Raw genomic sequence first — 20,913 nt, forward strand, 5'->3', positions numbered from 1 at the left:
TAATATTTATACAGTCAGATTTATTAATTTCTCTATGGATGTTATGACATGTTTAGAAAACCTTGACCATTCTAAGATTATTATTTTAAAAGCTTCCCCATCTGCCATCTTTTCTTAATTTTTTTTTCTGGGGACGGGGAGGTACCAGGGAGTGAATTCAAGGACATTGGACCACTGCCACATCCCCAGCCCTATTTGGTATTTTATTTACAGACAGGGCTTCACAGAGTTACTTAGCGCCTTGCTTTTTGCTGAGACTGGTTTTGAACTTGTGATCTCCCTGTCTCAGCCTCCCCAACCACTGGGATAACAGACATGCGCCACCACACCCGGGTTCTTAATGTTTTTGACGGAGCCATTTGTAACCTACTTTAATATATACTAACAGTGGATCTTTACTTGGGAGGAGGAAGCAAAGGACTCGCTTGAGTTCAAGTTGAGCTTGGGCAACACAGACCTCATCTCAAAGAAAGAAATAAGTAAATACTGAAACTGCACATTATTTTGAAGTAAAAGGTACAAATCAAACTTCCAAAGATGCTTATTCACAGTTTACAATTTGGATGCTGCTATCCCAAGGGAGAATAACAACTCTCCCCATAACAGCAGCACATAACATTTATGAGTCTGTACTGAGTCAGCCAGTGTTCCAAGTTCAAAATCCTATAAAGGCAATACTAGTGGTTAACCATTTTACAGATCCAGAAACTAAAGGAAAGAGAGATTAAGTAACTGATCCAGGGCACAGTGCTGCTAAGTGACAGAGAACACCTCTAAGTTCAGGCTGCCTGTTATCAGAACTGGCTCTTTTGTGGGGACAGGGGTTCTGGGTCATGAATCTGGGCCTTCATACTTTCTAGGCAAGAGCTCTACCACTGAGCTACATCCCTAGTCCTTTTTATTTTAAGACAGGGTCTAGGATGGCCTCAAACTTGCAATCCTCCTGCCTCAGCATCCCAACAGCTGACATTATAGGTGTGCACCACTATGCCTGGCTCAGAACTGGCTCTTAACTATTTAGCCACCTTGCCTCTACACTAGCTGATCAAAAAGCTTTAAAAATGCACACCAAAAATGTTTAAATGAATTCTCTTGCTATAAAACATGTTTTTCTCTTTTCAAGTCAAACATAACTTTATCAAGCTTAATTTATACAAATCTTTATGTGATACTTCTGGGCAAAGTGTGAAGCAAAACTAAATAAAGTACAACTTTATATCCTTATGTCAAGGAAGTAAAGGATATTCTTAAGTGTGTATGTTATGTATGTCAAGGTGGTGCTACCGTTAGAATCATCTACCGTGTTTATTTTTGTCTTATTTAATGTCTGCAGCTCTGGACTACCAGCAGCAAGGTTGATCCTGTTTCCGGTAGTTCAAAGTTGTATGAAAAAAATCAACCCCATCATATTCTCAGAGGTCTGGTAGATCCTTGGTAGTAAAAATGGGGGCAGTATTTTTGCAAAGACTGATAAGTGCTTCTGGCATCTGGGGGTCAAGCAGATATGTCAAACCTCAGCTGTGCATAGGACCAACCCCTCCTTCATAAGAAAGAACCTCTCCACCCAAAACACTGGCAGCACTACCACTGGAAGCTCCATCTGAGGCTGTTTCTCACCAGTTCTGCAGCTCACTTACAGATTCGTTACTCTCTCCTGCTTATAACCTACTAGACTAGATAACTTTTTTGATCAGGAGCTTTAGGCTTTGTTTACTGTAGCTAATTTTTATTACTCCCTAAGTCTTACAAAAGTCAGGGATGGGGAATGGAAGGATAATGCTGAGTGGCAGAAGAGGGGTTCTAAGAATCAGGAAATACCCCCTTGACCATCCATAAAGAAGGGCAAATGGAATTAGCATCATGGTTCTTGTCAAACGCTTAAGTCCTGCTTTTTTTCTGCCACACCACTGCAGAGGAGAAAACATCAGAGACAGCTCCACTGGACCTCTAGCTTCCAAGAAATGGCAATTCTGGAGCAGCCTTCATCCCGACCCTCCCCCCATCATAAGGAAATAATTTACTGCTTCATGCTTTTCAAAGCCTCCAGCCAGAAGCCGCTGCTGGGCAAGGCGATTTGCATAAAGTGCCTCATTGGTTAACCAGCTCTGTCTAAATGCCTAATACTCCTTACTCAGCAACCTGCAACTTTCACAAACTACATCGCTGAATAAGAAAGTGCATTCTTAAAACTGCTTTCTGTTAAATCCTATGATCTGCATACAGAGTAGAATTTTCTGGGGGAAAAAACAATAATTGCTGGGGAGCTTAACAGAAAGGAAAAGACAAAAAATATAAAATATAAACAGACTTTATTACAAAAAAATACAATATAAAAAACGATTTGAGATTTAAACCACAAGATCTTTAAAATCTATAGCTTTGAGCTCTTTGTTGCATTGCTCCACAAAGTCAGCATATATCTTCAGAAATAGCCCAATATCCACCCACTTACTTTCAACATTTACTGTCAACTGTGTACCGGGCACTGAGTGGGCACTGCAAAAGCCAGGAAAACTGGGTGACAGTCCCTGCTGTGCTCTGGTAAGCTGTGTGGCCTTGAACAAAGTCCACTGCATGTTTCTTCCTCAATACTGAGAAGAGTGAACATGCTACTCCATTAAGGATCTTCCTATCTGCAGAGGACTGAGTGACTTCCCAGAGTTCCCTTGGATATTCCACAGCCATCTAAGAATGGTAACCCTGACCTGGAGCCCTGGGAAGCTCTCCCCTCAGAAATCTCCTCAGTAAGCAGTGAGACTTTGTTTTCCTGACAATCAAAGACTTCCCACAACGGTTCTAATTTCAAATTGCCTGCCTATTACCCTAGAACTCAATGAATGTGCTATAAGTTCTAATATTTTAGCTTCCGAGTGAAGTTTCTCATGCCCTGGGGCATAATTCTCTTTTATAATCATGTCCTAATCTTCAGTTTGTGATTTGGGTGAACACTGGGGACTCTCACAACCGAAAGCAAGAATTCAACCTGAATGTAGTTTTCTAGGGCCCAGGAGCCAGAGATGAGGCCTGCCTTCCATGTCACCCCTTTTAACTCAATTATAGAAAAACTACTGTGTCCCTCTCCAGGATGAGTGAGTCACTTCAGCCTTAAAGGGCTAGCAGGAAGAGGAATTAAACCAGAGGTCCCTGGGAGTAAAGTAGAGCTGCCCCAGAACACAGGAATTTCCCTCTCTGGAATTGTTTGCTTATTACAATACAAGAAAGCAGAGCACAATTGGGTCAGAAGAGCAGAAGATCCTTCTAGCACCTGACTTTCTGGGATCAGGTCCAAAGGGAGTCTGCTGGGTCAGCTCCAAACCTGACACAGTCAACTGAAGTATGCCTCGGTCAGTCTTCCAGAAGGAAGTCTGCAAGTCCAAGGCTTCTAAGCTCTTCATCCTACAGTTGCTTTGAAAATAGACACTTGTTCCAACAGGATTTGATACCGAAAGCTCCGTTCTTGTCCCTGATGCCAATTCAATAACAAGGACAAAGTTTCAAGAAAAAGGAAAAAGTTTTATTGTTTTGCTAGCAAAGGAGAAACACAGGGGACTCCTGTCCCAGAGGCTATGATTCTAACTGGCAGGGGGAATGGTGGGTTTTTGAAGAGGGGATACAAGGCTACACTCCAGCTGTGCCATCAGGAGTCATAATTCATTTGTAGGCTTAAAAGATAGCCATTTCTTAGATCTGCAGGTGCCAGTCCTGAAGTCTGGATTCTTTGATTTCCTGTGATCAATGAGAGTCAAAGGGCAGATAACCAAGGCAGATAACCCGGACGAGGATGGAAGGTTAATCTCGCTTTCCCCATGGTTAGGAAGCAGGAAAGGGAGAAGAAGGGGGGGGAAACACGTCAGTCAAACATGTCTTTAAAAAGCTGCAGCAGTAGAGCAGCAAGGTTTACACTGAACGCGTCAGTGGACCCCTGTAACAGACTGACACATTAGGGAACAATGCGAGCATAACAGGAAATCCAATTTTGTCTGCAAGAAACACAACGCGAAGACAGAAAACTGCCCAGCTGAACTGGGCTGCATAGTAATACCCAAATGCACAACTTAACAAGTGCATTCAGAGTCACCCCAAAATACCCCTGCAGGTGGTACAACCTGCATCCAATTTCACATACCCGTCCTCCTACCATTTCAAAACTTTAAAAGCTGTAACTTCCAACACCAACTTCCATAAATATGTTTCAAGTCTTTTTCAAAGTAAAGGAACAAATTTATCATGGTAGTTATGTATTTTTAACTAACATTTGTAAAACTGTAATACCATTTTTACCAAGCTTTTTTTGTAAACATGCTACTAACAAAGTATTTGAACACTGTGCCCCTAAACAAATTTTCCCATAAGACCTGTTGTTGTTGTGCCATTTTTCACAACGTGGTAATTTTTAGCATTCATATGTCATATTGTGTTATATAGCAAGACAATTTCCAGGGCTCTAGCCAGAATAAAAGGCATAACATACAACAGTTTTGTTTGGGGGTATTTTGTTTTTGTTTTGTTTTTCTGATACTGGGGAATGAACACAGAGACACTCTACCACTCTGCCACATCTCCAGCCCGTTTTATATTTTGAGAGAGGGTCTCACTAAGTCTCTGAGGGCCTCACTAGGTGCTGAGACTGGCATTAAGCCTGTGACCCTCCTGCCTCAGCCTCCTGAGTCACTGGAGTTACAGGCATGTTCCACCATGCCCAGCACTTTTGGAGAATTCTCATGATATGTGAAAATGTTCAATGTTATGTGAAATTGTTAGGATATAAAAGAGAACATAAAGAATGATACAGTTTATTTTAACACTAAATGAAATACAACGAAGTATAAGAGGGTTTATTCTCTCTGGGATTACAAGTGATATTTTCTTCTATGTAATTTTATATACCAAAAGTACATGCAAGTACTAGGGTTTATTATACTTGCTGCTCACAGCTAGCGCTTCATACATTCCATCATCTCACACGCCTCCATGTCCACCTTCTCCAGGGAGTCCTCCAGTACTCAAGAATCTGGAAAGTTAAACTGCATTTCCCAAAGTTAAACAGACTTTGCTATTGGGGTCCTGACAATTAGCGGCTTCCATAATATTTAGAAAGTGATAATGGTGTACAAGTCACTCTCCTGCTGTGGCTTCTGCTGCCAGGCAATGTCCTGGGGTTATCAGAGACCTAAATAGATAATAGGGAACCTGACTGGCTTCAAAGAGTTACAACAAATTGGGTCCAGCCACTCACCCCAGAAATCACACAGAGAAAGTAACGGTGAAAGACAGGAAAGGAATTTAATCAATACAACTATCCTGGAAAGACAAGAGGGATCAAGTGCTCCAACCCTGTTTTCAGGGGTACTGACATGAGCTTAAGGTTTGAATTGAGGAAGATCTGGCATAGGAACAGGAGGTATGCACAGCAGAGGAGTCTTGGTCAAGCTGTGGTCTGGCTGATCATTATCTGTTCTGGTCACATAATCTTTTCAGTGTCCAGGAAATTGATTCTGCTCAGGGGCACTCTCCATTGCTTCCTAGGATGTGTATCTATCTGACCTGGGGCAATTCAGTTTTCCTGAGAAGATTGCTCCTGCTTGGGGAGACAGTCTAATCAAGGGGTGATCTGCTTACAAGGTTCTACTGTTCCTGTGAGGTGTGGGGCAATGACTGAAGATTCAAGGGCTTCTGGAATAGGTTTCTATGAAAGCTGGCAGTTGAATGGCCCTGCAAATCTTGAAAATACTTTATAGTTATCTTAACTTGGAACCGTCAATCTCAAAGAAGGACAAGAAAGGTTAGGTAAATTTAGGGCTAATAAACCTGTTATTACAAGTCTTTAGACACATTCCGTAAGTGATAAGCGTGCCTATACGCAGAGTTGAGCGGGAATCTGACCCAAAGTTGAATGTAACAAAGGAGACAGACACAGAAGGCAAAGATGCCTTTAGTTACCTATCGGGCATCTGCAGGCTCCAGTGAAGAGTCAGTGCTTTTAGCAAATGTAGCCTCTAGCTCCCTGTATATTGGAAAAGCAAAGGCAGTTGCAGCAACCAGACTTGGAGCTCCTGTCTCAAGCCACCAGGGGTAGATGTCAAGGTGGTAGAGCAGCATCAGCCCCTGGCTTCTGGGTCACTGAGTTCTTAAGTTCAAGAGTCCCCCAGTGGCCCTCAGATTGTTTTTCTCCAGCCCTAGGGACTGAACCCAGGGATTCACAAATGATAGGCAAGCATTCTACCACTGAACTACATCCCCAACCCTTTTTATTTTATTTTGAGACAGTCTTGCTGAGTTGCCCAGGCTGGCCTTAATTTGCAATCCTCCTGCAGCAGTGTCCTGAGTACAAGCATATGCCACCACGCCTAGCAGCCCCCTGGATCCTTGTTCCTCTAGTTCTGCCAATTGTTGTTAAGCACCTAATTTCCTCCATTAAATCCTCTTCTGCTTAAAATACCTAGAGTGGTCTCAGCCTCTTGCACAAAGCCCTGACACAATGGCATCACCAACTTCACAGGTAACAAAGACTCTATAATGTCTTTGATCCTGTCAATAATCCTATGAGGAAATCAAGACAGGAATTTCCCCCATTTGACAAGCAAGGAAACCAAAACCCAGAAAGTCTAAGAACTAGGAACAGCAGTGAGTCCCCCAATACTGGAGAGGTTCAAAAAGATACACAGAGGAGAGGCATTAAAAAGGACATATGAAGTTTGGGTGGTAAATTAAAGGAATACTTTGAAGGCCTCTTCTAAGAGTGTCTCTGAATCCATAATTTGCCTCAAAAATCAATAGGAAGGCAGCAAAACCTGACTTACCTCTTCAAACTTGACTTACTTCTCTAGAATTTTCCAAAGAACAGAATCCCAGTTAACAATACTCCACAAATTTAGGGGAGGGAGAGAAGAGGGGAGGAGGGATTAGTCAACAGGTACAGTTATAATTAGACAGGAGGACAAAGGTCTGATGTTTTATTGCACAGTGGGGTGATTATAATTAACAATAACATATTATATGTCACAAAATAGAAGTAAGGATTCTGAATGTTCTCACCACAAAGAAGTGATAATTTGAGGTGACAGCTATACTAATCACATTGATTTGATCATTACACAATGTATGCACATGTGGAACAACAAGAGGTAACACACACACATGTACAATTATTATGCATCAATTAAAATTAAAAGCAAAACTTACCAAAAGATTCAGCAAATTTAAACAGAAAAAAGGCAGGAATATTGAAGAAAAAAGAAGAAAACAAGGATCAAGGGGATAGAGGCTACCTCTGGACTAAACTTTAGCAGGGTAAAATTTTACAAGATAACTTAAGGAGTAAAAGACAGGGTTTTGCTATGTTGCAGAGACTGATCTTTAACTCCCAGACTCAAGTGCTCCTCCTGATTCTGCCTCAATAGTGCTGGACTATTGGCCATGCCAGTGCTGAAGAGCAATTCAATTTCGGCATCCTGCAATCTAGGGCAGGAAGTATTCAGGCCACTTTTCCACCACTCTTCAAGAATAGGCTCAAACCTCCTAGGCTTCCAACCTGCTCCTCCTTTTATCTTAAAAAATAATAATCTCTCTTCCCTGGCTTGAGTTCCTCAGCTCTCCAGTACCCAACACAGTACTCTTACCTTCCAGTCCCACAAAAATGAGGCTGCCAAAAGCCCTGGCACTGATTAATCTGCCTCTCTCTGTCTTCTGGGTGTCACAGAATCAAGCCAGCAGCTCCAGCACCTACACCCAATCTCCAGGCTCTTTCCTCTCCAGGAAGGCTCTACTCTCACTCAAATTTTCTTTCTTTCCTCATTCACTACAGGGAATGTCTACTTTTTAAATGAAGGTGTCTCTCAAGGTTCCATGTTCATGTTTTATTCTTATTCTATAGCATTGTTTTCTTGAAGCAAGAAGGTTCCTTCGAGAAGCTGAGAAATTGTGTGGACCCTCTTAGGAAAAGTGTTCAGAATACCCAGAGACACAACTGTGTGTAACTGCAGGGCTCCATGAAAGCCTTAGAGCCCGTTCATGGGAACCTACTCTCCACATGCCCCTGTGGGTGGGCTCACCTACTCCCAAAGGAAGTGTCCAAAGCAAGGGACCCCCAGCCTCCTTTCCTTTCCTCAGAAGCAAAAATTCAAAGCTGGGGTACACAAACCCTCCATCTGGTTGTAAAGAAATTCTGTCTCGGGGGCCATCTTACACTGCTGGGAAGCCCAGCATCAATTCACAAGTTGCTCAAGTGCACAAAAGTGGGCCTAGTTACAGCCTTTGAATGATATTATTCTGGGTTCCCATAAATATTTATCAGTTGATATACTACTTTAGGGATTTTGTTAACTTTAAAACAAAAACAGCAAATGAAATAAGTCAGTGATGTCCTAAATCCTTAGGATAACATAGCAAAGATGAAGAAAGTGCATAGATAGTAGACTCCTGTTATAGAGACCAGTTTCATCACTATGGTTACAAAATACTGCCATTGTTTCCCAGAACACCCCTGGATATCAATGAGCATGGAGTCAGGAACAAAAGACTGAATTCCTCCCCAGTTTTGGTGAACCATGCTTACCAAGGATCAGAGCACTAGGAGATTACTGGAATACAATGCAAGAACAAAAATCTGCCAAAGAAATTCCACTAAGACCTCATGAACTGTGTTCCAAAATGTAATTAGCCAGTTTATAAAAATGATAAGTAAACAAACATAAGCCTGATTTTCCAACTCTTTGTAAAAAGACTTAAGGGGTTTTGTGTGGTTTTCATCCTACTTTTGTTTTGACTAGACAGTTTTCTTGAGAAGAAAAAAATGCTGTCTAATCCCTATATACGGTAACATTAGTTCAAACCCACAAAGTGTTTCAAAACTGTGATAAAAACCAATCTAAGTTTTTCCATAACAGCTGCTTTCCTGAAACATCAGCAACTTTAATCTCATAAGACAAACTATAGACTAAAAGCCAAAAGTAAAACCCTATTTCCTTTAAAACCCAAACAGATGTTTTATATAAATCAGACCAATCCACTATTAGAAGTCTTACACACACTACCCTGACTTCCAGATTGTTTTAAAATCATCTAAAATATCACTCATATACATGCTGAAAAATATAGGAAATATTTTAAATACATTTTAAATAGGGTTGCAGAGGTTCACTCTGGACTACTTGAGAAACCTAATATTTCGGTACGATCACAGTGGTTTACATCAGTAACTCAATGGCTACTGCTCTCAGCACCCAGTTGTAACCTTACATCCAACTGACACAGCAGTATGTGATGAAAATTCACTAGCAAGGTTGCTTGATGGTGAACACTATGGAGACACATAATCTTGAGCTATTAGCCAGGAACTCCCACCTTTTTATAATACTGAAAACAGCTTGTTCAAGGAATAAAAAGGAATTGCAACCGCTGCCTCGTTCTGCAGACATACCATCTTAGATGAGAACTTCCTTTTTTAAGGTCAAATTATCACAGAAGAGCTGGCAAAGTGCTGCCACAATCACTGCTCTACTTGTTACCAGGTGACATCCTGCCCAGGGGAGGAAAGAATTCAGGCCATAATGCTCACTGCTCCAGAAATATTCAGACTCAAATTGGTATGAAAAGAGGTTTTAACTCAACAAGGTGGCAAACACCTGTAATCCCAGTGACTAAGGTTGAGGCAGGAGGATCACTAGTCCAAAACCAGCCTCAGCAACTTAGGGAGCTCCTGTCTCAAAATAAAAAATAAAAAAATAAAGAGGGCTGGGGATATGTTCAGTGGTTAGGTGCTCCTGGGTTCAATCCCTAGTACCAAAAAAAAAAAAAAGTGAGAGCAAGGGCGAGAGGGGCTTTATTCAAAGCCAGCTTCAAAAAAAGACTGAGGAAACTTCATTGTTCAAGAAAAAAAAAGTTCCATCTCTGAAAAGCTCCAGGGTGAGGAAAGCTTTTAAGAGGGGAAGGCGTGTATTAAGACAAAAGTCCGGAGCTTCACAGGTTCAGTTTCCTTCAATCCTTGGCTGAAAGGAGTTTCACAGGTCCCTGGAGCCTCCTTATCAAAAGAAGCTAGGACTTCCTGGGGCCAGCATCTGTATCTCCCTTTTAGATAAGCATGCTATCTTTTTAACTGAGGAGAAGAAAAGATATTAGAGTGCTTTCTTCAGAATTTAGAACACCAAGAGAGGATGTTAGAGATGGAGAAATAGATTGGAGAAACAGTTGCAAGGGGAGGGGGGATTACAGTCTCCACTGTCAGCCTGAGGAAATTATTCCCAATTTCAGAAGGGGGCAGGGCAAATTCAGATTCCTTCTGAGGTGCCTAAATGCTGATTAGGTTAAAACACCTGGGAAACTGATAAGTAAACCTTCCAAGTTTCATACGCCACTCCCAGTTATCTGTGGGAAATCTACTGCCTGTGTTTACACAGAAAGCTGGCTGGGAAGCCTACAGTGGGGCAGGGGTGTTACCTTTTATCTCTTCAACACAATGAGTCAGAGGCTGCCTTCCATTCCCTGCAGACTGCCTCTCAGTCCTCAATGCAGTCCTCACACTCAGCTTCACGCAGACCAGAGCTATCTGTCAGCTGGCCCAAGTCAGCTACGGGGCAGCCCAAGAAAACATCTGAAGGAACAACCTTCCTGCCAGCTCTTCAGCTAACACCACAACTCCCCCACTCCTGCCGGTCCTGTTGAGGTTAGGGGCAGAGGCTTATCTTTCCAAGACCCTGAACTTGACTACACAGCACACAAGGACTTCCCCAAGCCACCCTTCCAGAATCAGCTCACTGTGAGCCACAAGAGCCAGAGTGCAACATCAGCAGGTTCACCACCTGTGTCAGTAAGTAGAGCCAGTGTGGGGGTATTTTACTGCATTGTACCTGCGTTTTACAAAAAATGATAAGAAAAATAAGTGTCCCATACTAGTGATAAAAAGCACCAAATTCAAACTTAAAGCATCTGAAACAAAGAGGGGCTAGGCCCCATCAACCAGGAAAAATCAGAAAAACAGCAACTCAGATACCACTGGACAGCTGGTATCTGTGTACACAGCTGTAAAGAAAAAGATCAAAGTTGAAGAAAAAGTTGAAAACGACTGAAATATATTATAAATGACATCTTAAGGAGGTATAATTAGATGTTTTTCTCAGTTAGTCTTTTGGAAATAGAAACACTAACGCCAAACCTATTAACATATTAACCCATTAACTGAGTTTCACACATTCAAGTTTAAAACCTCCAGAGAAATCTGGTTTGAATGTAGGACTATTTACATCTGCATGTAAACCCAGAAAGCATTAATGGCTGCTAATTAGTGGCTGGAGCATGTTAAAAACGTCTGTGGTCACCCAGATAATTCAGCAAAGAGTGGGATCACATACAGCACCTTCAATATAATCCCAGTTTTCAAAGTAAAATCACATATATTAAATTTAAATGACTGGATATAGAACATCAAAATATAGTTCTCTCTGTAGTAATAATATGTGGTTTTCCCTGTTTCGCAAGTATCGCATATTGTTCAAAAGAGCATCAGTGATGGAAAGAATGAATTTCTATGTCTGGATCTCTTCCAAGGGTAGAAGCAACATGTGACATGAGGACCTAACATTCATTTCCAATCATTACCAACAACAAAGAGCAGTAGGAAAACAAGGGCTCTGTAACCAAGTCCTCACTCAACAAGGGGTCCCACGAGGCCACTGTATATATGGGCTCTGCCCAGAAGAGACCCAACACACCCCTGGAATACACAGGATACACTTCCAACGCATCCCATGACCAAACCAGGTGGTGTGAACAGGTCTAGGTGCAAAGACCCTTAAGAGAAAGCTCATTACTGGTGTTAGAAATACCAAGGTGCTACAAGAAATCAAACATGGGCTCAGAAGTGGGTGGGTAAGGCAAAAGCTGTACTTCTACAGAAGGAATCTGGTGAGCAAGCATACCTGGTCAGGCAGTCAGCCTGCTTTTATCCCTAATGAAGTGCTGCCCCTTGCTCTGATAGGAAGAGTTCAGAGTTTCAATCTATGGATTAGTTAATTTAAAATTGGGGAGGACTACAGGTGTTTATAATTACCTGTTGGGAAATTATAAAATGGCTACATTCTGACCACACCACATGGTTTCCTAACTAAAAATGGCTCTATTATACAGGGTGAAATTTAGGTTAACATGTTTTTGTGTTATATTACAGGTTTAACTTTGATAGAAAACATTAATATTACATTGGGGAAATATTCCTTGAAAGTAGAGATTTGGGTTTTAATAGAGAAGAAAGAACATTTCAAGGGTATCATTGTTATTAAGTGGTGTGTTAATTTACTTTTTTTTTTTTGTACTGGGTATTGAACCCTGGGATGCTTCACCACTGAGCAAACCCCCAACCTTTTCTAATTTTTTATTTTGAGACAGGGTCTCACAAAGTCACTGAGCGTCTCGCTAAATTGCTGAGGCTGGCCTCACAGTTGCCATCCTCCTACCTCAGTCTTCCAAGTCACTGGGATTATAGGCATGCACCACCATGCCCAAAGTAATTTACCTTTTAAATAAGTCTTCATGAACTTGCATATGAGTTTTAAGCTACAATCTGAAAGTGCTCAATCACTTGCCCTGAGGGGGCACACCCACTCTAGCTAATACTCAGTGAGAAGAGGTCACATTTTAAAGGAGTCTCCCACGATGGGGTTTAGTTGCTTCCAACTCTCATGATGCCAGAGGGTTTGTGAATTGCATAGGTGAGAAATGATAAGGATTGCAAGAACTCTCTGTGCACACACACTCTGTTCAAAAACTCCCATACTCAGAGACTCAGCCAGACTGCAACAGGGTTCCCCAGCCTTGACCCAGCCTCCTTTTGAATCCCAACTTGGAAAAGCTCAGAGCTGTCAGAATTTACTGTTTGTTCTAGCCAACATCTGAAGATAGGCACCTAACCTTTTTTCTTAGGGCATTTACTAAAAAGAACTTACACCTATGAATCCTCCTCAGTTCCTTTGAGACATATATGTACAGTCAGACCTCCACATCCATGGATTCAACCAAACAAGGACCAAAAATATTTGGAAGCCAGGCACGATGTGCACACCTATAATCCCAGAGGCTCAGGAGGCTGAGGCAGGAAGATTGGGAGTTCGAAGCCAGCCTCAGCAATTAGAAAGGCCCTAAGAAACTCGGAAAGACCCTGTCTCTAAATAAAATACAAAAAAGGGTTGGGGATGTGGCTCAGTGGTTAAGCACCCCTGGGTTCAATCCCTGGTAGGAAAAAAAAAAAAGGAAAAAAATACGTGTGTGTATTGAATACACAGACTTTTATTTGTTTATTTTTAATTTTTTGGTACTGGGGATTGAACTCAGGGGTGCTTTACCAAGTTACACCCCCCAGTTCTTTTTACTTTTTTATTTTGAAGACAGGCCTTGATAAATTGCTGAGGGTCTCACTAAATTGCTGGGGTTGGCCTCGGATTATATTCCTGTTGCCTCAGCCTCCTAAAACCCTGAGATTGTAGGTGTCTACCACCAAGCCCAACATGGGCAGACTTTTCTTGCCATTATTTCCTAAAAATCATAGCATGTCAAGTATTGACATAGCATTTACATTGCATCATTGTATTAGGTCTTATAATCTAGAGATGATTTAAAGCATATGGGAGAATGTGCATTGATTATATGCAAATACTGTGCCATTTGCTATAAGAGAATTTGAGCATTTAAAGATTTTGGTAGGGAGAGGTCCTGGAACAAATCCCCCGTCAATACCAAGGGACAGGGACAATGCTGCAGAGTATCTTTCTCAAGGAACTAAAAACAGGCTGGGAATGTAGCTCAGAGGCAGAGCACTTGCCTAGCATGCAAGAGTACCCCCCACACACAAAAAAGGACCTAAAGTCATTCTTCTAAAACGTAATCAACAAGGGTGGAGATCCTATCTCCCAGTCTCTAAGGATCTCTAACTTTGATCAGATCCAGCTAGCAGGCCCAGATGACTTAATCACATTTACACTGACCAAGCTTTTGTAACTTTAAGTTATCACTTCTTGGACTCCATCTGAGGGAGTCCTACTTTTTCCCTCCCTATTCCCTTCCTTTCTCCCTTTAAAAGGCCTGCTTACTTCTGTACAAAAGGGGATGGAGCTCAGTTCTTTCCCCTATTGTTACTGAATAAAACCTTTTTATCCTTTAACTAAGATCCTTCTTTGTTTATCTTTGATGATGGACAGTCCTTGGTAGTATTCAAGGTTTTGTTAATTAATATAATAGACATCAGAAGTGGGATTTCATTGAGGAAATCTCAGTGATCAAGAAATATCAGTCAGGGTGTGATAGGCAGTGTACACCTGTAATCCCAGCTATTCAGGAGGATGAAACAAGAGGATCACAAGTTCAAGGCTAGAGGCTAGTGTGGGCAACGTAGCAAGACCCTATCTCAAAACACACACACACACACACACACACACACACACAAAAAAAAAAAAAAAAAAAAAAAACAGGGGGGCTGGAGGTGTAGCTCAGTGGCAGAGTGCTTGCCAAGCATGCTTGAGGCCCTAGAGTTGATCTGCAATGCAGGAAGGTGGGGGGAGGGGACTGGGACTATGAGCTGGTTGGAAATACCTGCAGTGGGCATTCCTGCCCTTGCCTGAACTAGCTGAGGTCAGACTGAGTCTTCACTCTGAATGGGGACCATGAGTTGATCAATCCACATGGTCCTTCCTGCTGGTGCAGTAGTCTTAGTTGCCTGAGTCCACCCAGAAAGTTAGCCAAGGCCTTCCTCCGGAAAACTGGCACATCTGTCCCAGGTGAACTTTTCATGCAAGATACATACCACCACACTAAGAAGAGCAAAGAGCTGGAACTTCACGCAGCCTCAGGACAGACTACATGACTTCTGTGCCTGCTTACCAATAAATGTCAGTATGTATGCTAGAACTTGGTCTGTAACTTTGATTTTTTATAACCTGGATCAGTATGAGGAAGAAACTAAATTCCACTGTTGGCAGCCAATAGTACCTACCAAGACAGCCTTACCAATGTATACTCAAAACTGCTTTAAGTCCATTTGAAAGTTATTTATTTATACTATAATACTAAGAATAATAAGGAGTATCAGTCCAGCACAGAGGTGGTCCACTTAAGCCATGTGGACCAGGGTTCAAAGACCTGGCTGCCCCACCATGCAACATTCATCAGTTAATTCATTTCTCTGTACTTCAGTTGCCTCATTTGTGAAAGGAGGCCAAGTACAACATAACCCACCTCACCAGGCTGTTATGAAGAACAAAATATATTTTTGTAAAAATATATAGCATACTGAGTGCTAAAATAAATTTCAGCTATTATTATTATTATCATCATCATCGGTTCTTATATTTATCTGCAGTAAACCCTGCCAGGCTCTATTTTCAAATTGCCTTTGAAGGGTTGTCTAGACTTTTTTTTAAGTACACACCTCTTTTCTCCCTTGACAGTATATACTGCCCTTTTCTATATCTAGTCTTCCCTCCTAACCAGCCCAAAAATTAGAAAAGTAAAGAAGCTCTTTATCACCCTCACCCTCTCCCAAGGAGCCCATCACAGTGCTCTATATCCAAGAGTTCAGTGACCACTCCCCTATCATCTGGGCCTCCATTAACATCCATTAGCCAACAGCCAAAGCAAAACCTAAGGGAATATCAAGAGTAGATACAAAAAGAAAGTAAGATGATCTGTAGACTACTAGAAAACAAATTCAGAGGTTCCTCACACTATGTAGAACCCTGTAATAAAGACTTTATTATCACATGTAATAATCATAATAACCCTAAGAAGTATGATTACACCCATTCTATAGTGTAGGAAAACTGATGTTATAGAGGGTGAGTGACTTGTCCATAGATATAACAGCTCTTGTCCAGATGTCCCAATTCGAACCCAGCACTGGCTGGGGCTCAGCAGTAGAGTGCTTGCCTGGCATGCATGAGGTCCAGGATTTGATTCCTAGCAACACACACACACACACACACACACACACACACACACCAAAAGAAGCCAATTTCTAACTTTGACCTCAAACTTTTCCCTCTGACTTAAATGTCCAACTGATGGTTTGCTGTCAAGCACCTGTTTGGTTCTTGCTGCATTGTAACATGGCAGAGGGCATTACATGGTGAGACAGAGCACATGTGCCAGGGAAAATTGGATTTTATAACAAAACCACTCCCTCAATAACCCATTTATCCATTAATGGATTAATCTGCTCATGAAGGCAGAGGCCCAATGACCCAACCACCTCCTCCAAGGTTCCACCTCCAAACGTCATTAATCTATGAACTTGAGTATTCAGTTTCTAACACATGAAATTTGTGGGGCACATTAAAACTACAGTACTTGCCATCTCCACTTAATTTATAATAGGCATCTCAAATACAACAAGGCTCAAAGAAAACTACAGGTTTTCCTAGCCAAATATTCACCTCCCTTTCAGTCTCCTACTTTGACCTCAGTAAATGGCATCACCTATCCAGTTCAAACACCAACTCTCTCTCCTTCCCACTCACCACTTCTAATCCATGCTCTACCTCTAAACTCCAGCTCTACCTCTATGAAACCAAAGATACCTCACTGAACCCATTTCTACAGCCAAAGCCTAAATCAAAGTACCATGCTCTCTCCTCTTACATAGTAACAGCTGGTTATCAGGATTCAAGTTCCATCAGAAAGGAATTTCTGCTCACCTGTAACAAAGTGGCTGCTAAAGAACAGTAACTGATAAAACAGTTCATACTCTTCTCCCTACCTCCCCCTCCAGCCCTGATACAGTCCAGTCTACATACACCCAAAGGGATCTTCTGAGTGTAAACTGAACCACAGCTCACCACGGCTCAAAATCCTCCCACAGGTTCTCACTGAAACCAGAATAAAATCCTAATTCCATTCCCATTGAGGCTTGTTAGCTGCTAGGCAGGAACTTTTAGGAGCAAACACTTGTGCTTGTTGTGGAAGAAGCTGTGGTCCCCTTAAAATGACTGCTGAGCTGGGTGGTGCCAGTCTGTAATCCCAGAACTCAGCACTTGGAGAAGGCTAAGGCAGGAGTACCACTTAAGCTGTAGAGTTCGAGACCAGCCTGGGCAAAGACTGCTAGCATTCCTTCTTCAGGTTTTTTATTTGTTTCAGATAAGGTTGTCTAGCCTGGAACAGAGGTGCACACCTGTAATCCCAGCCACTCAGGAGGCTGAGGCAGGAGGATCACAAGTTCCAGGCCAGCCTGAGCAACTTAGCAAAATCCTGTCTCAAAAAATAATAAAATAATAATATAATAATTATATAATAATAAAAAGATTATATACAAATAATAATAAATAATAAAAAGTCTGGGGATGTAGCTCAGTGGTAAAGTAGCCCTGAGCCTAATCCCCAGTGCCTAAACAAACAAAAAACAGACAAGGCCCTGAGAAAAAAAACACAGGAACCAGATTAAACCAGCCAAAAATCACCCAGTTACTCTTCCAGTTGACCTAGAGTAAACTGTGTTCATTATAATTTCATTATAATGCTAGATTTTCTGACCTGGAAGTATTCCCATTGGCAATCTTTGAACATGCCATGTATAAAGAAGCTTGATCTCAAACTAAGCACATCAGAAATATGCCCAGCTCTAACATGAATATGCATAAATCTCCCCACCAAATCCCCTTGCTTCCTTGGGTTAGAGACACACTGCTTTGGGAGTTATCCCAGTGCTCTCCTTCCTTACTGCAAATAATAAACGTCTCTTCGTTTTTAATCTTGTGGTTGTGTTTATTAGCTATGTACTCACCAAGAAGCGCCATCCATTGTTCCTTCACAGGCTGACAGTCTCTTTGGACTGGCTCACTTCTCAGACCTCACTCAGCCCCTTTTATTCCTTGAACACCCTGGAAGACTCCTTACTCAGGTCCTGCTGTGGGTGCCTTTCTGCACTGATCAACCACAGGGGCATATTAGACTCCTCTACCAACAACCATTCCAAGGCCTTGTTACAAAACTAGTGAATTTATTGTTCCATTGTTTACATGCTTATGGAATGTGCTCTCGCTCTCTCTCTTCACACACACACACACATACACACAGACCACTGAAGGTAAAGATGTCTGTTTATCTTACTATTTTATATAAACCCCCCCCCCGCACATAATAGGCGCTCAAACAAACAATAAAACTGGCAGAATTAGCTTCTTTTTGAACTGTGAGTTTTGTTTGTTTGTTTTGTTTTGTGCTGGGGATCAAATCCAGGGTTTCTTGAATGCTTGGCAATCACTCTGCCACTGAGCTAGACTTCCCTGCCCTCCAGGTAAACTACTTTTTTTTTTTCTCTTTTTTAGTAGGGGGGGGGCAGATTTAACTCAGGGGCACTTGACCACTGAGCCACATACCCAGCCCTATTTTGTATTGTATTTAGAGACAGGCTCTGAGTTGCTTAGCACCTCACTTTTGCTAAAGCTGTCTTTGAACTCACAATCCTCCTGCTTCAGTCTCTGGGGCTGCTGGGATTACAGGTTTGTGCCACCCAGTCCAGCCAGGTAAACTTCTTGACAGCTCCATTCACATAAAATCATGGACTGGTCAGCAGCTCACTGCACTGAAACCTACCACTATGATGATGCCTGCAGCAGTACTGAGAAAGCAGAAGCTAACTTTCCTGTGATGAATGGCCATGATTTGGTTCTTTCCAACATTGTGAGTGGGAGTATTTTAGAAACAAGTCATTAAATCCCAGCGAAGTATCAATCGCACCAATAATTCTTTTACAATATCCATTTGATTACGGGTAATAATTTCCAGAGCCCTAAATTGAGTACTGGGTGTCACTGAAAAATTCTCAAGGGACTTTCAAGCAATCAGATGAACATCCTAAATATACATAATTATTACATAATGAAAAGCATTACATTAAATTGGAGAGAATATTATCTCAAAACAACGAGAATAAAAGATCTGCAGGGGACTGGTGGTGAGGCTCAGTAGTAGCACTCACCTAGCATGCAGAAGGCCCTGAATTAGAGCCCCAGCACCACAAAAAGAAAGAAAAAAATAGTTGCAGTTTTCTGGAAACAAACATCTCTGGTGTCTTGGTCTCAAAAGCCCTGGGAGCATCCCTGTGGTCTCTTCCCCTGCCTGTCTCAGAGAAAAAATTATTTTACTTAAAAGTCAAAAAGCCTCAATTTCCTCTTCTCTGAAAATGCCAACTTGAATGCATGCCAAGCACAGTATTAGACCTCAGAAACCAAGATAACTCCACATGGCTACTCCAAAGAGGACGGATTATCTACCCCTATAATCGGTGGGTTGTAACCCACAGCTTAACCCCTGCATCACTTACAGCTTTGCCTGGATTGTCCTGAAGTTGAACATAAGCAAGAACACCTCTCCTGCACCTGAATGCCTGACGGCCCCCGCCATCAGATTCATGTTTAAAATACACCATTAAAACTCGGTACAGAAATACCGACAACATGGAACTCCAAATCTGTCAGGTTTTACCTACTTCGTTTTTTCTAACCCTACAGAAAGGAATGAAATTAGCATTAAAGGGCTAACATTACTAATTCTGCCCTGATGCAACTGGCAGGAGATGCCTATCCCAAGTGTACCTATATGGTTTAGATACCATGGGTTTAACAAGCGAGATTATAAAACAGGTTCGGGCAAGTTGAGTTACAAAGAGGGATGGGAAGGTTAGCGCCCTACCCAAGAAGAGACAGGTCGGGACACTCAGGAAGCAAAGCTTAACTTCCCCTGCGCCCAGACTTGAGCCCGGGGATTTGGAAATCAGACTTCGAAACATTCTCAGCCGTACAGAGACCAAGTTCTGGGTTTGAGATGCCAAATGCAACCTGCCTGAACTGTCTGACTTGAGTTTTGTTCAAGGTATGGGGAAGGAGATGATATCCAAACCCTCGTCTTGAGTTCATCCGACAGACAGAACCCGGAGGGCTAGGGAGCTAGGCGCCTCTCGCCGTGTCTCATGCGGGATTTGACACATCTCTGGAGACATGTGGATCCCCAGTGAAACCCTGCAGGCCCCGCCCCACACGGAATCCCGGAGGCCGTTCAGAAAGACCTCGGGTCGCCTCTCGGGCTTCCCCACGGTCCTTCCCGCCCGCCGGCTGCACAGCGTTTCTCGAACCGCTGCGCATCTAGCTCGGGCCCGAGACCGTCACTCAGGCGGCGCGGGGTCAGGCCGAGCACACACACCACCAGCCCCACCTTCCGCCGCGGAGCTGGACGCTCACGCAGACCAGCCCGAAACTCAAAGGCTCCTGGTCGGGTACACCGATCTGACAGCCCCTCTGGCGCCCGGCCTCGCTCACCTTGCCCGCACAGCACTGAGCAGACATCGTGGCGGTCGACGACAACGGAGGCGCTACCCGCTCCCGACGCCACTCAGGCCCTCCTGGCTCCCTGGCCACACGAGCGCCGTTCTCCGCACCAGCTCACGCAACCAAACCAAGCAGCCCCAGCTGAGAGCTGGGCACCGCGGCCTGGGTAAAAACAACCGCCGCCAAACCCCGCCCCGCGGCGCAGGCCCCGCCTCGGCCACGCCCCGTGCCCGCCCTTTCCCGGGCGCCTGGCGCCTGGCGGCGGAGCAGGCTCGCCTCGGGCTCGCACTTCCGCTGGCGTCAGGCTGTTGAGTGGCTGGGGTCGCTTGTTCTTGGGGCGCTGGGGCTCTGATCCTCCCGCCCTGATGCGCCAGCAAAGCCTCTTCCCGGTCCCTCGCCGAGGAGGGCGCAGCGCCTCTCCGCCTCGGCTCGGGAGAACTAGAGCTGGTTACTGACTCCAGTAAAGCTTGGAGCATTTGGTGAGCCATCCTCCAGTGTTCTACACTGATCCTGCCCAGCGGAGATACTCTGTTGGCACTCTGCCTATCGCCAATAGAGACCTCCACGAGGTCCCGGTTCCTGAAATGCCTTTACCTTCCTTATCTGCCAAGAAAAC

General features: G+C 43.1%; 1 protein-coding gene across 1 annotated transcript in view; it reads right to left on the minus strand.

Moving 5' to 3' along the window:
* Serinc5 (serine incorporator 5) overlaps positions 1-20,473 on the minus strand; it is a 105,675-nt gene extending 85,202 nt beyond the window's left edge. The window contains exon 1 of the mRNA XM_047556176.1: positions 20,289-20,473. Within this exon, the coding sequence (XP_047412132.1) occupies positions 20,289-20,315 (27 nt within the window). The 5' untranslated portion in view covers positions 20,316-20,473. The remainder of the gene's footprint in view (positions 1-20,288) is intronic.
* Between the last annotated feature and the right edge of the window lie 440 nt (positions 20,474-20,913).

The sequence above is a fragment of the Sciurus carolinensis genome, chromosome 6 (assembly GCF_902686445.1).
Source record: "Sciurus carolinensis chromosome 6, mSciCar1.2, whole genome shotgun sequence".
In the NCBI taxonomy this organism is placed as follows: Eukaryota; Metazoa; Chordata; class Mammalia; order Rodentia; family Sciuridae; genus Sciurus; species Sciurus carolinensis.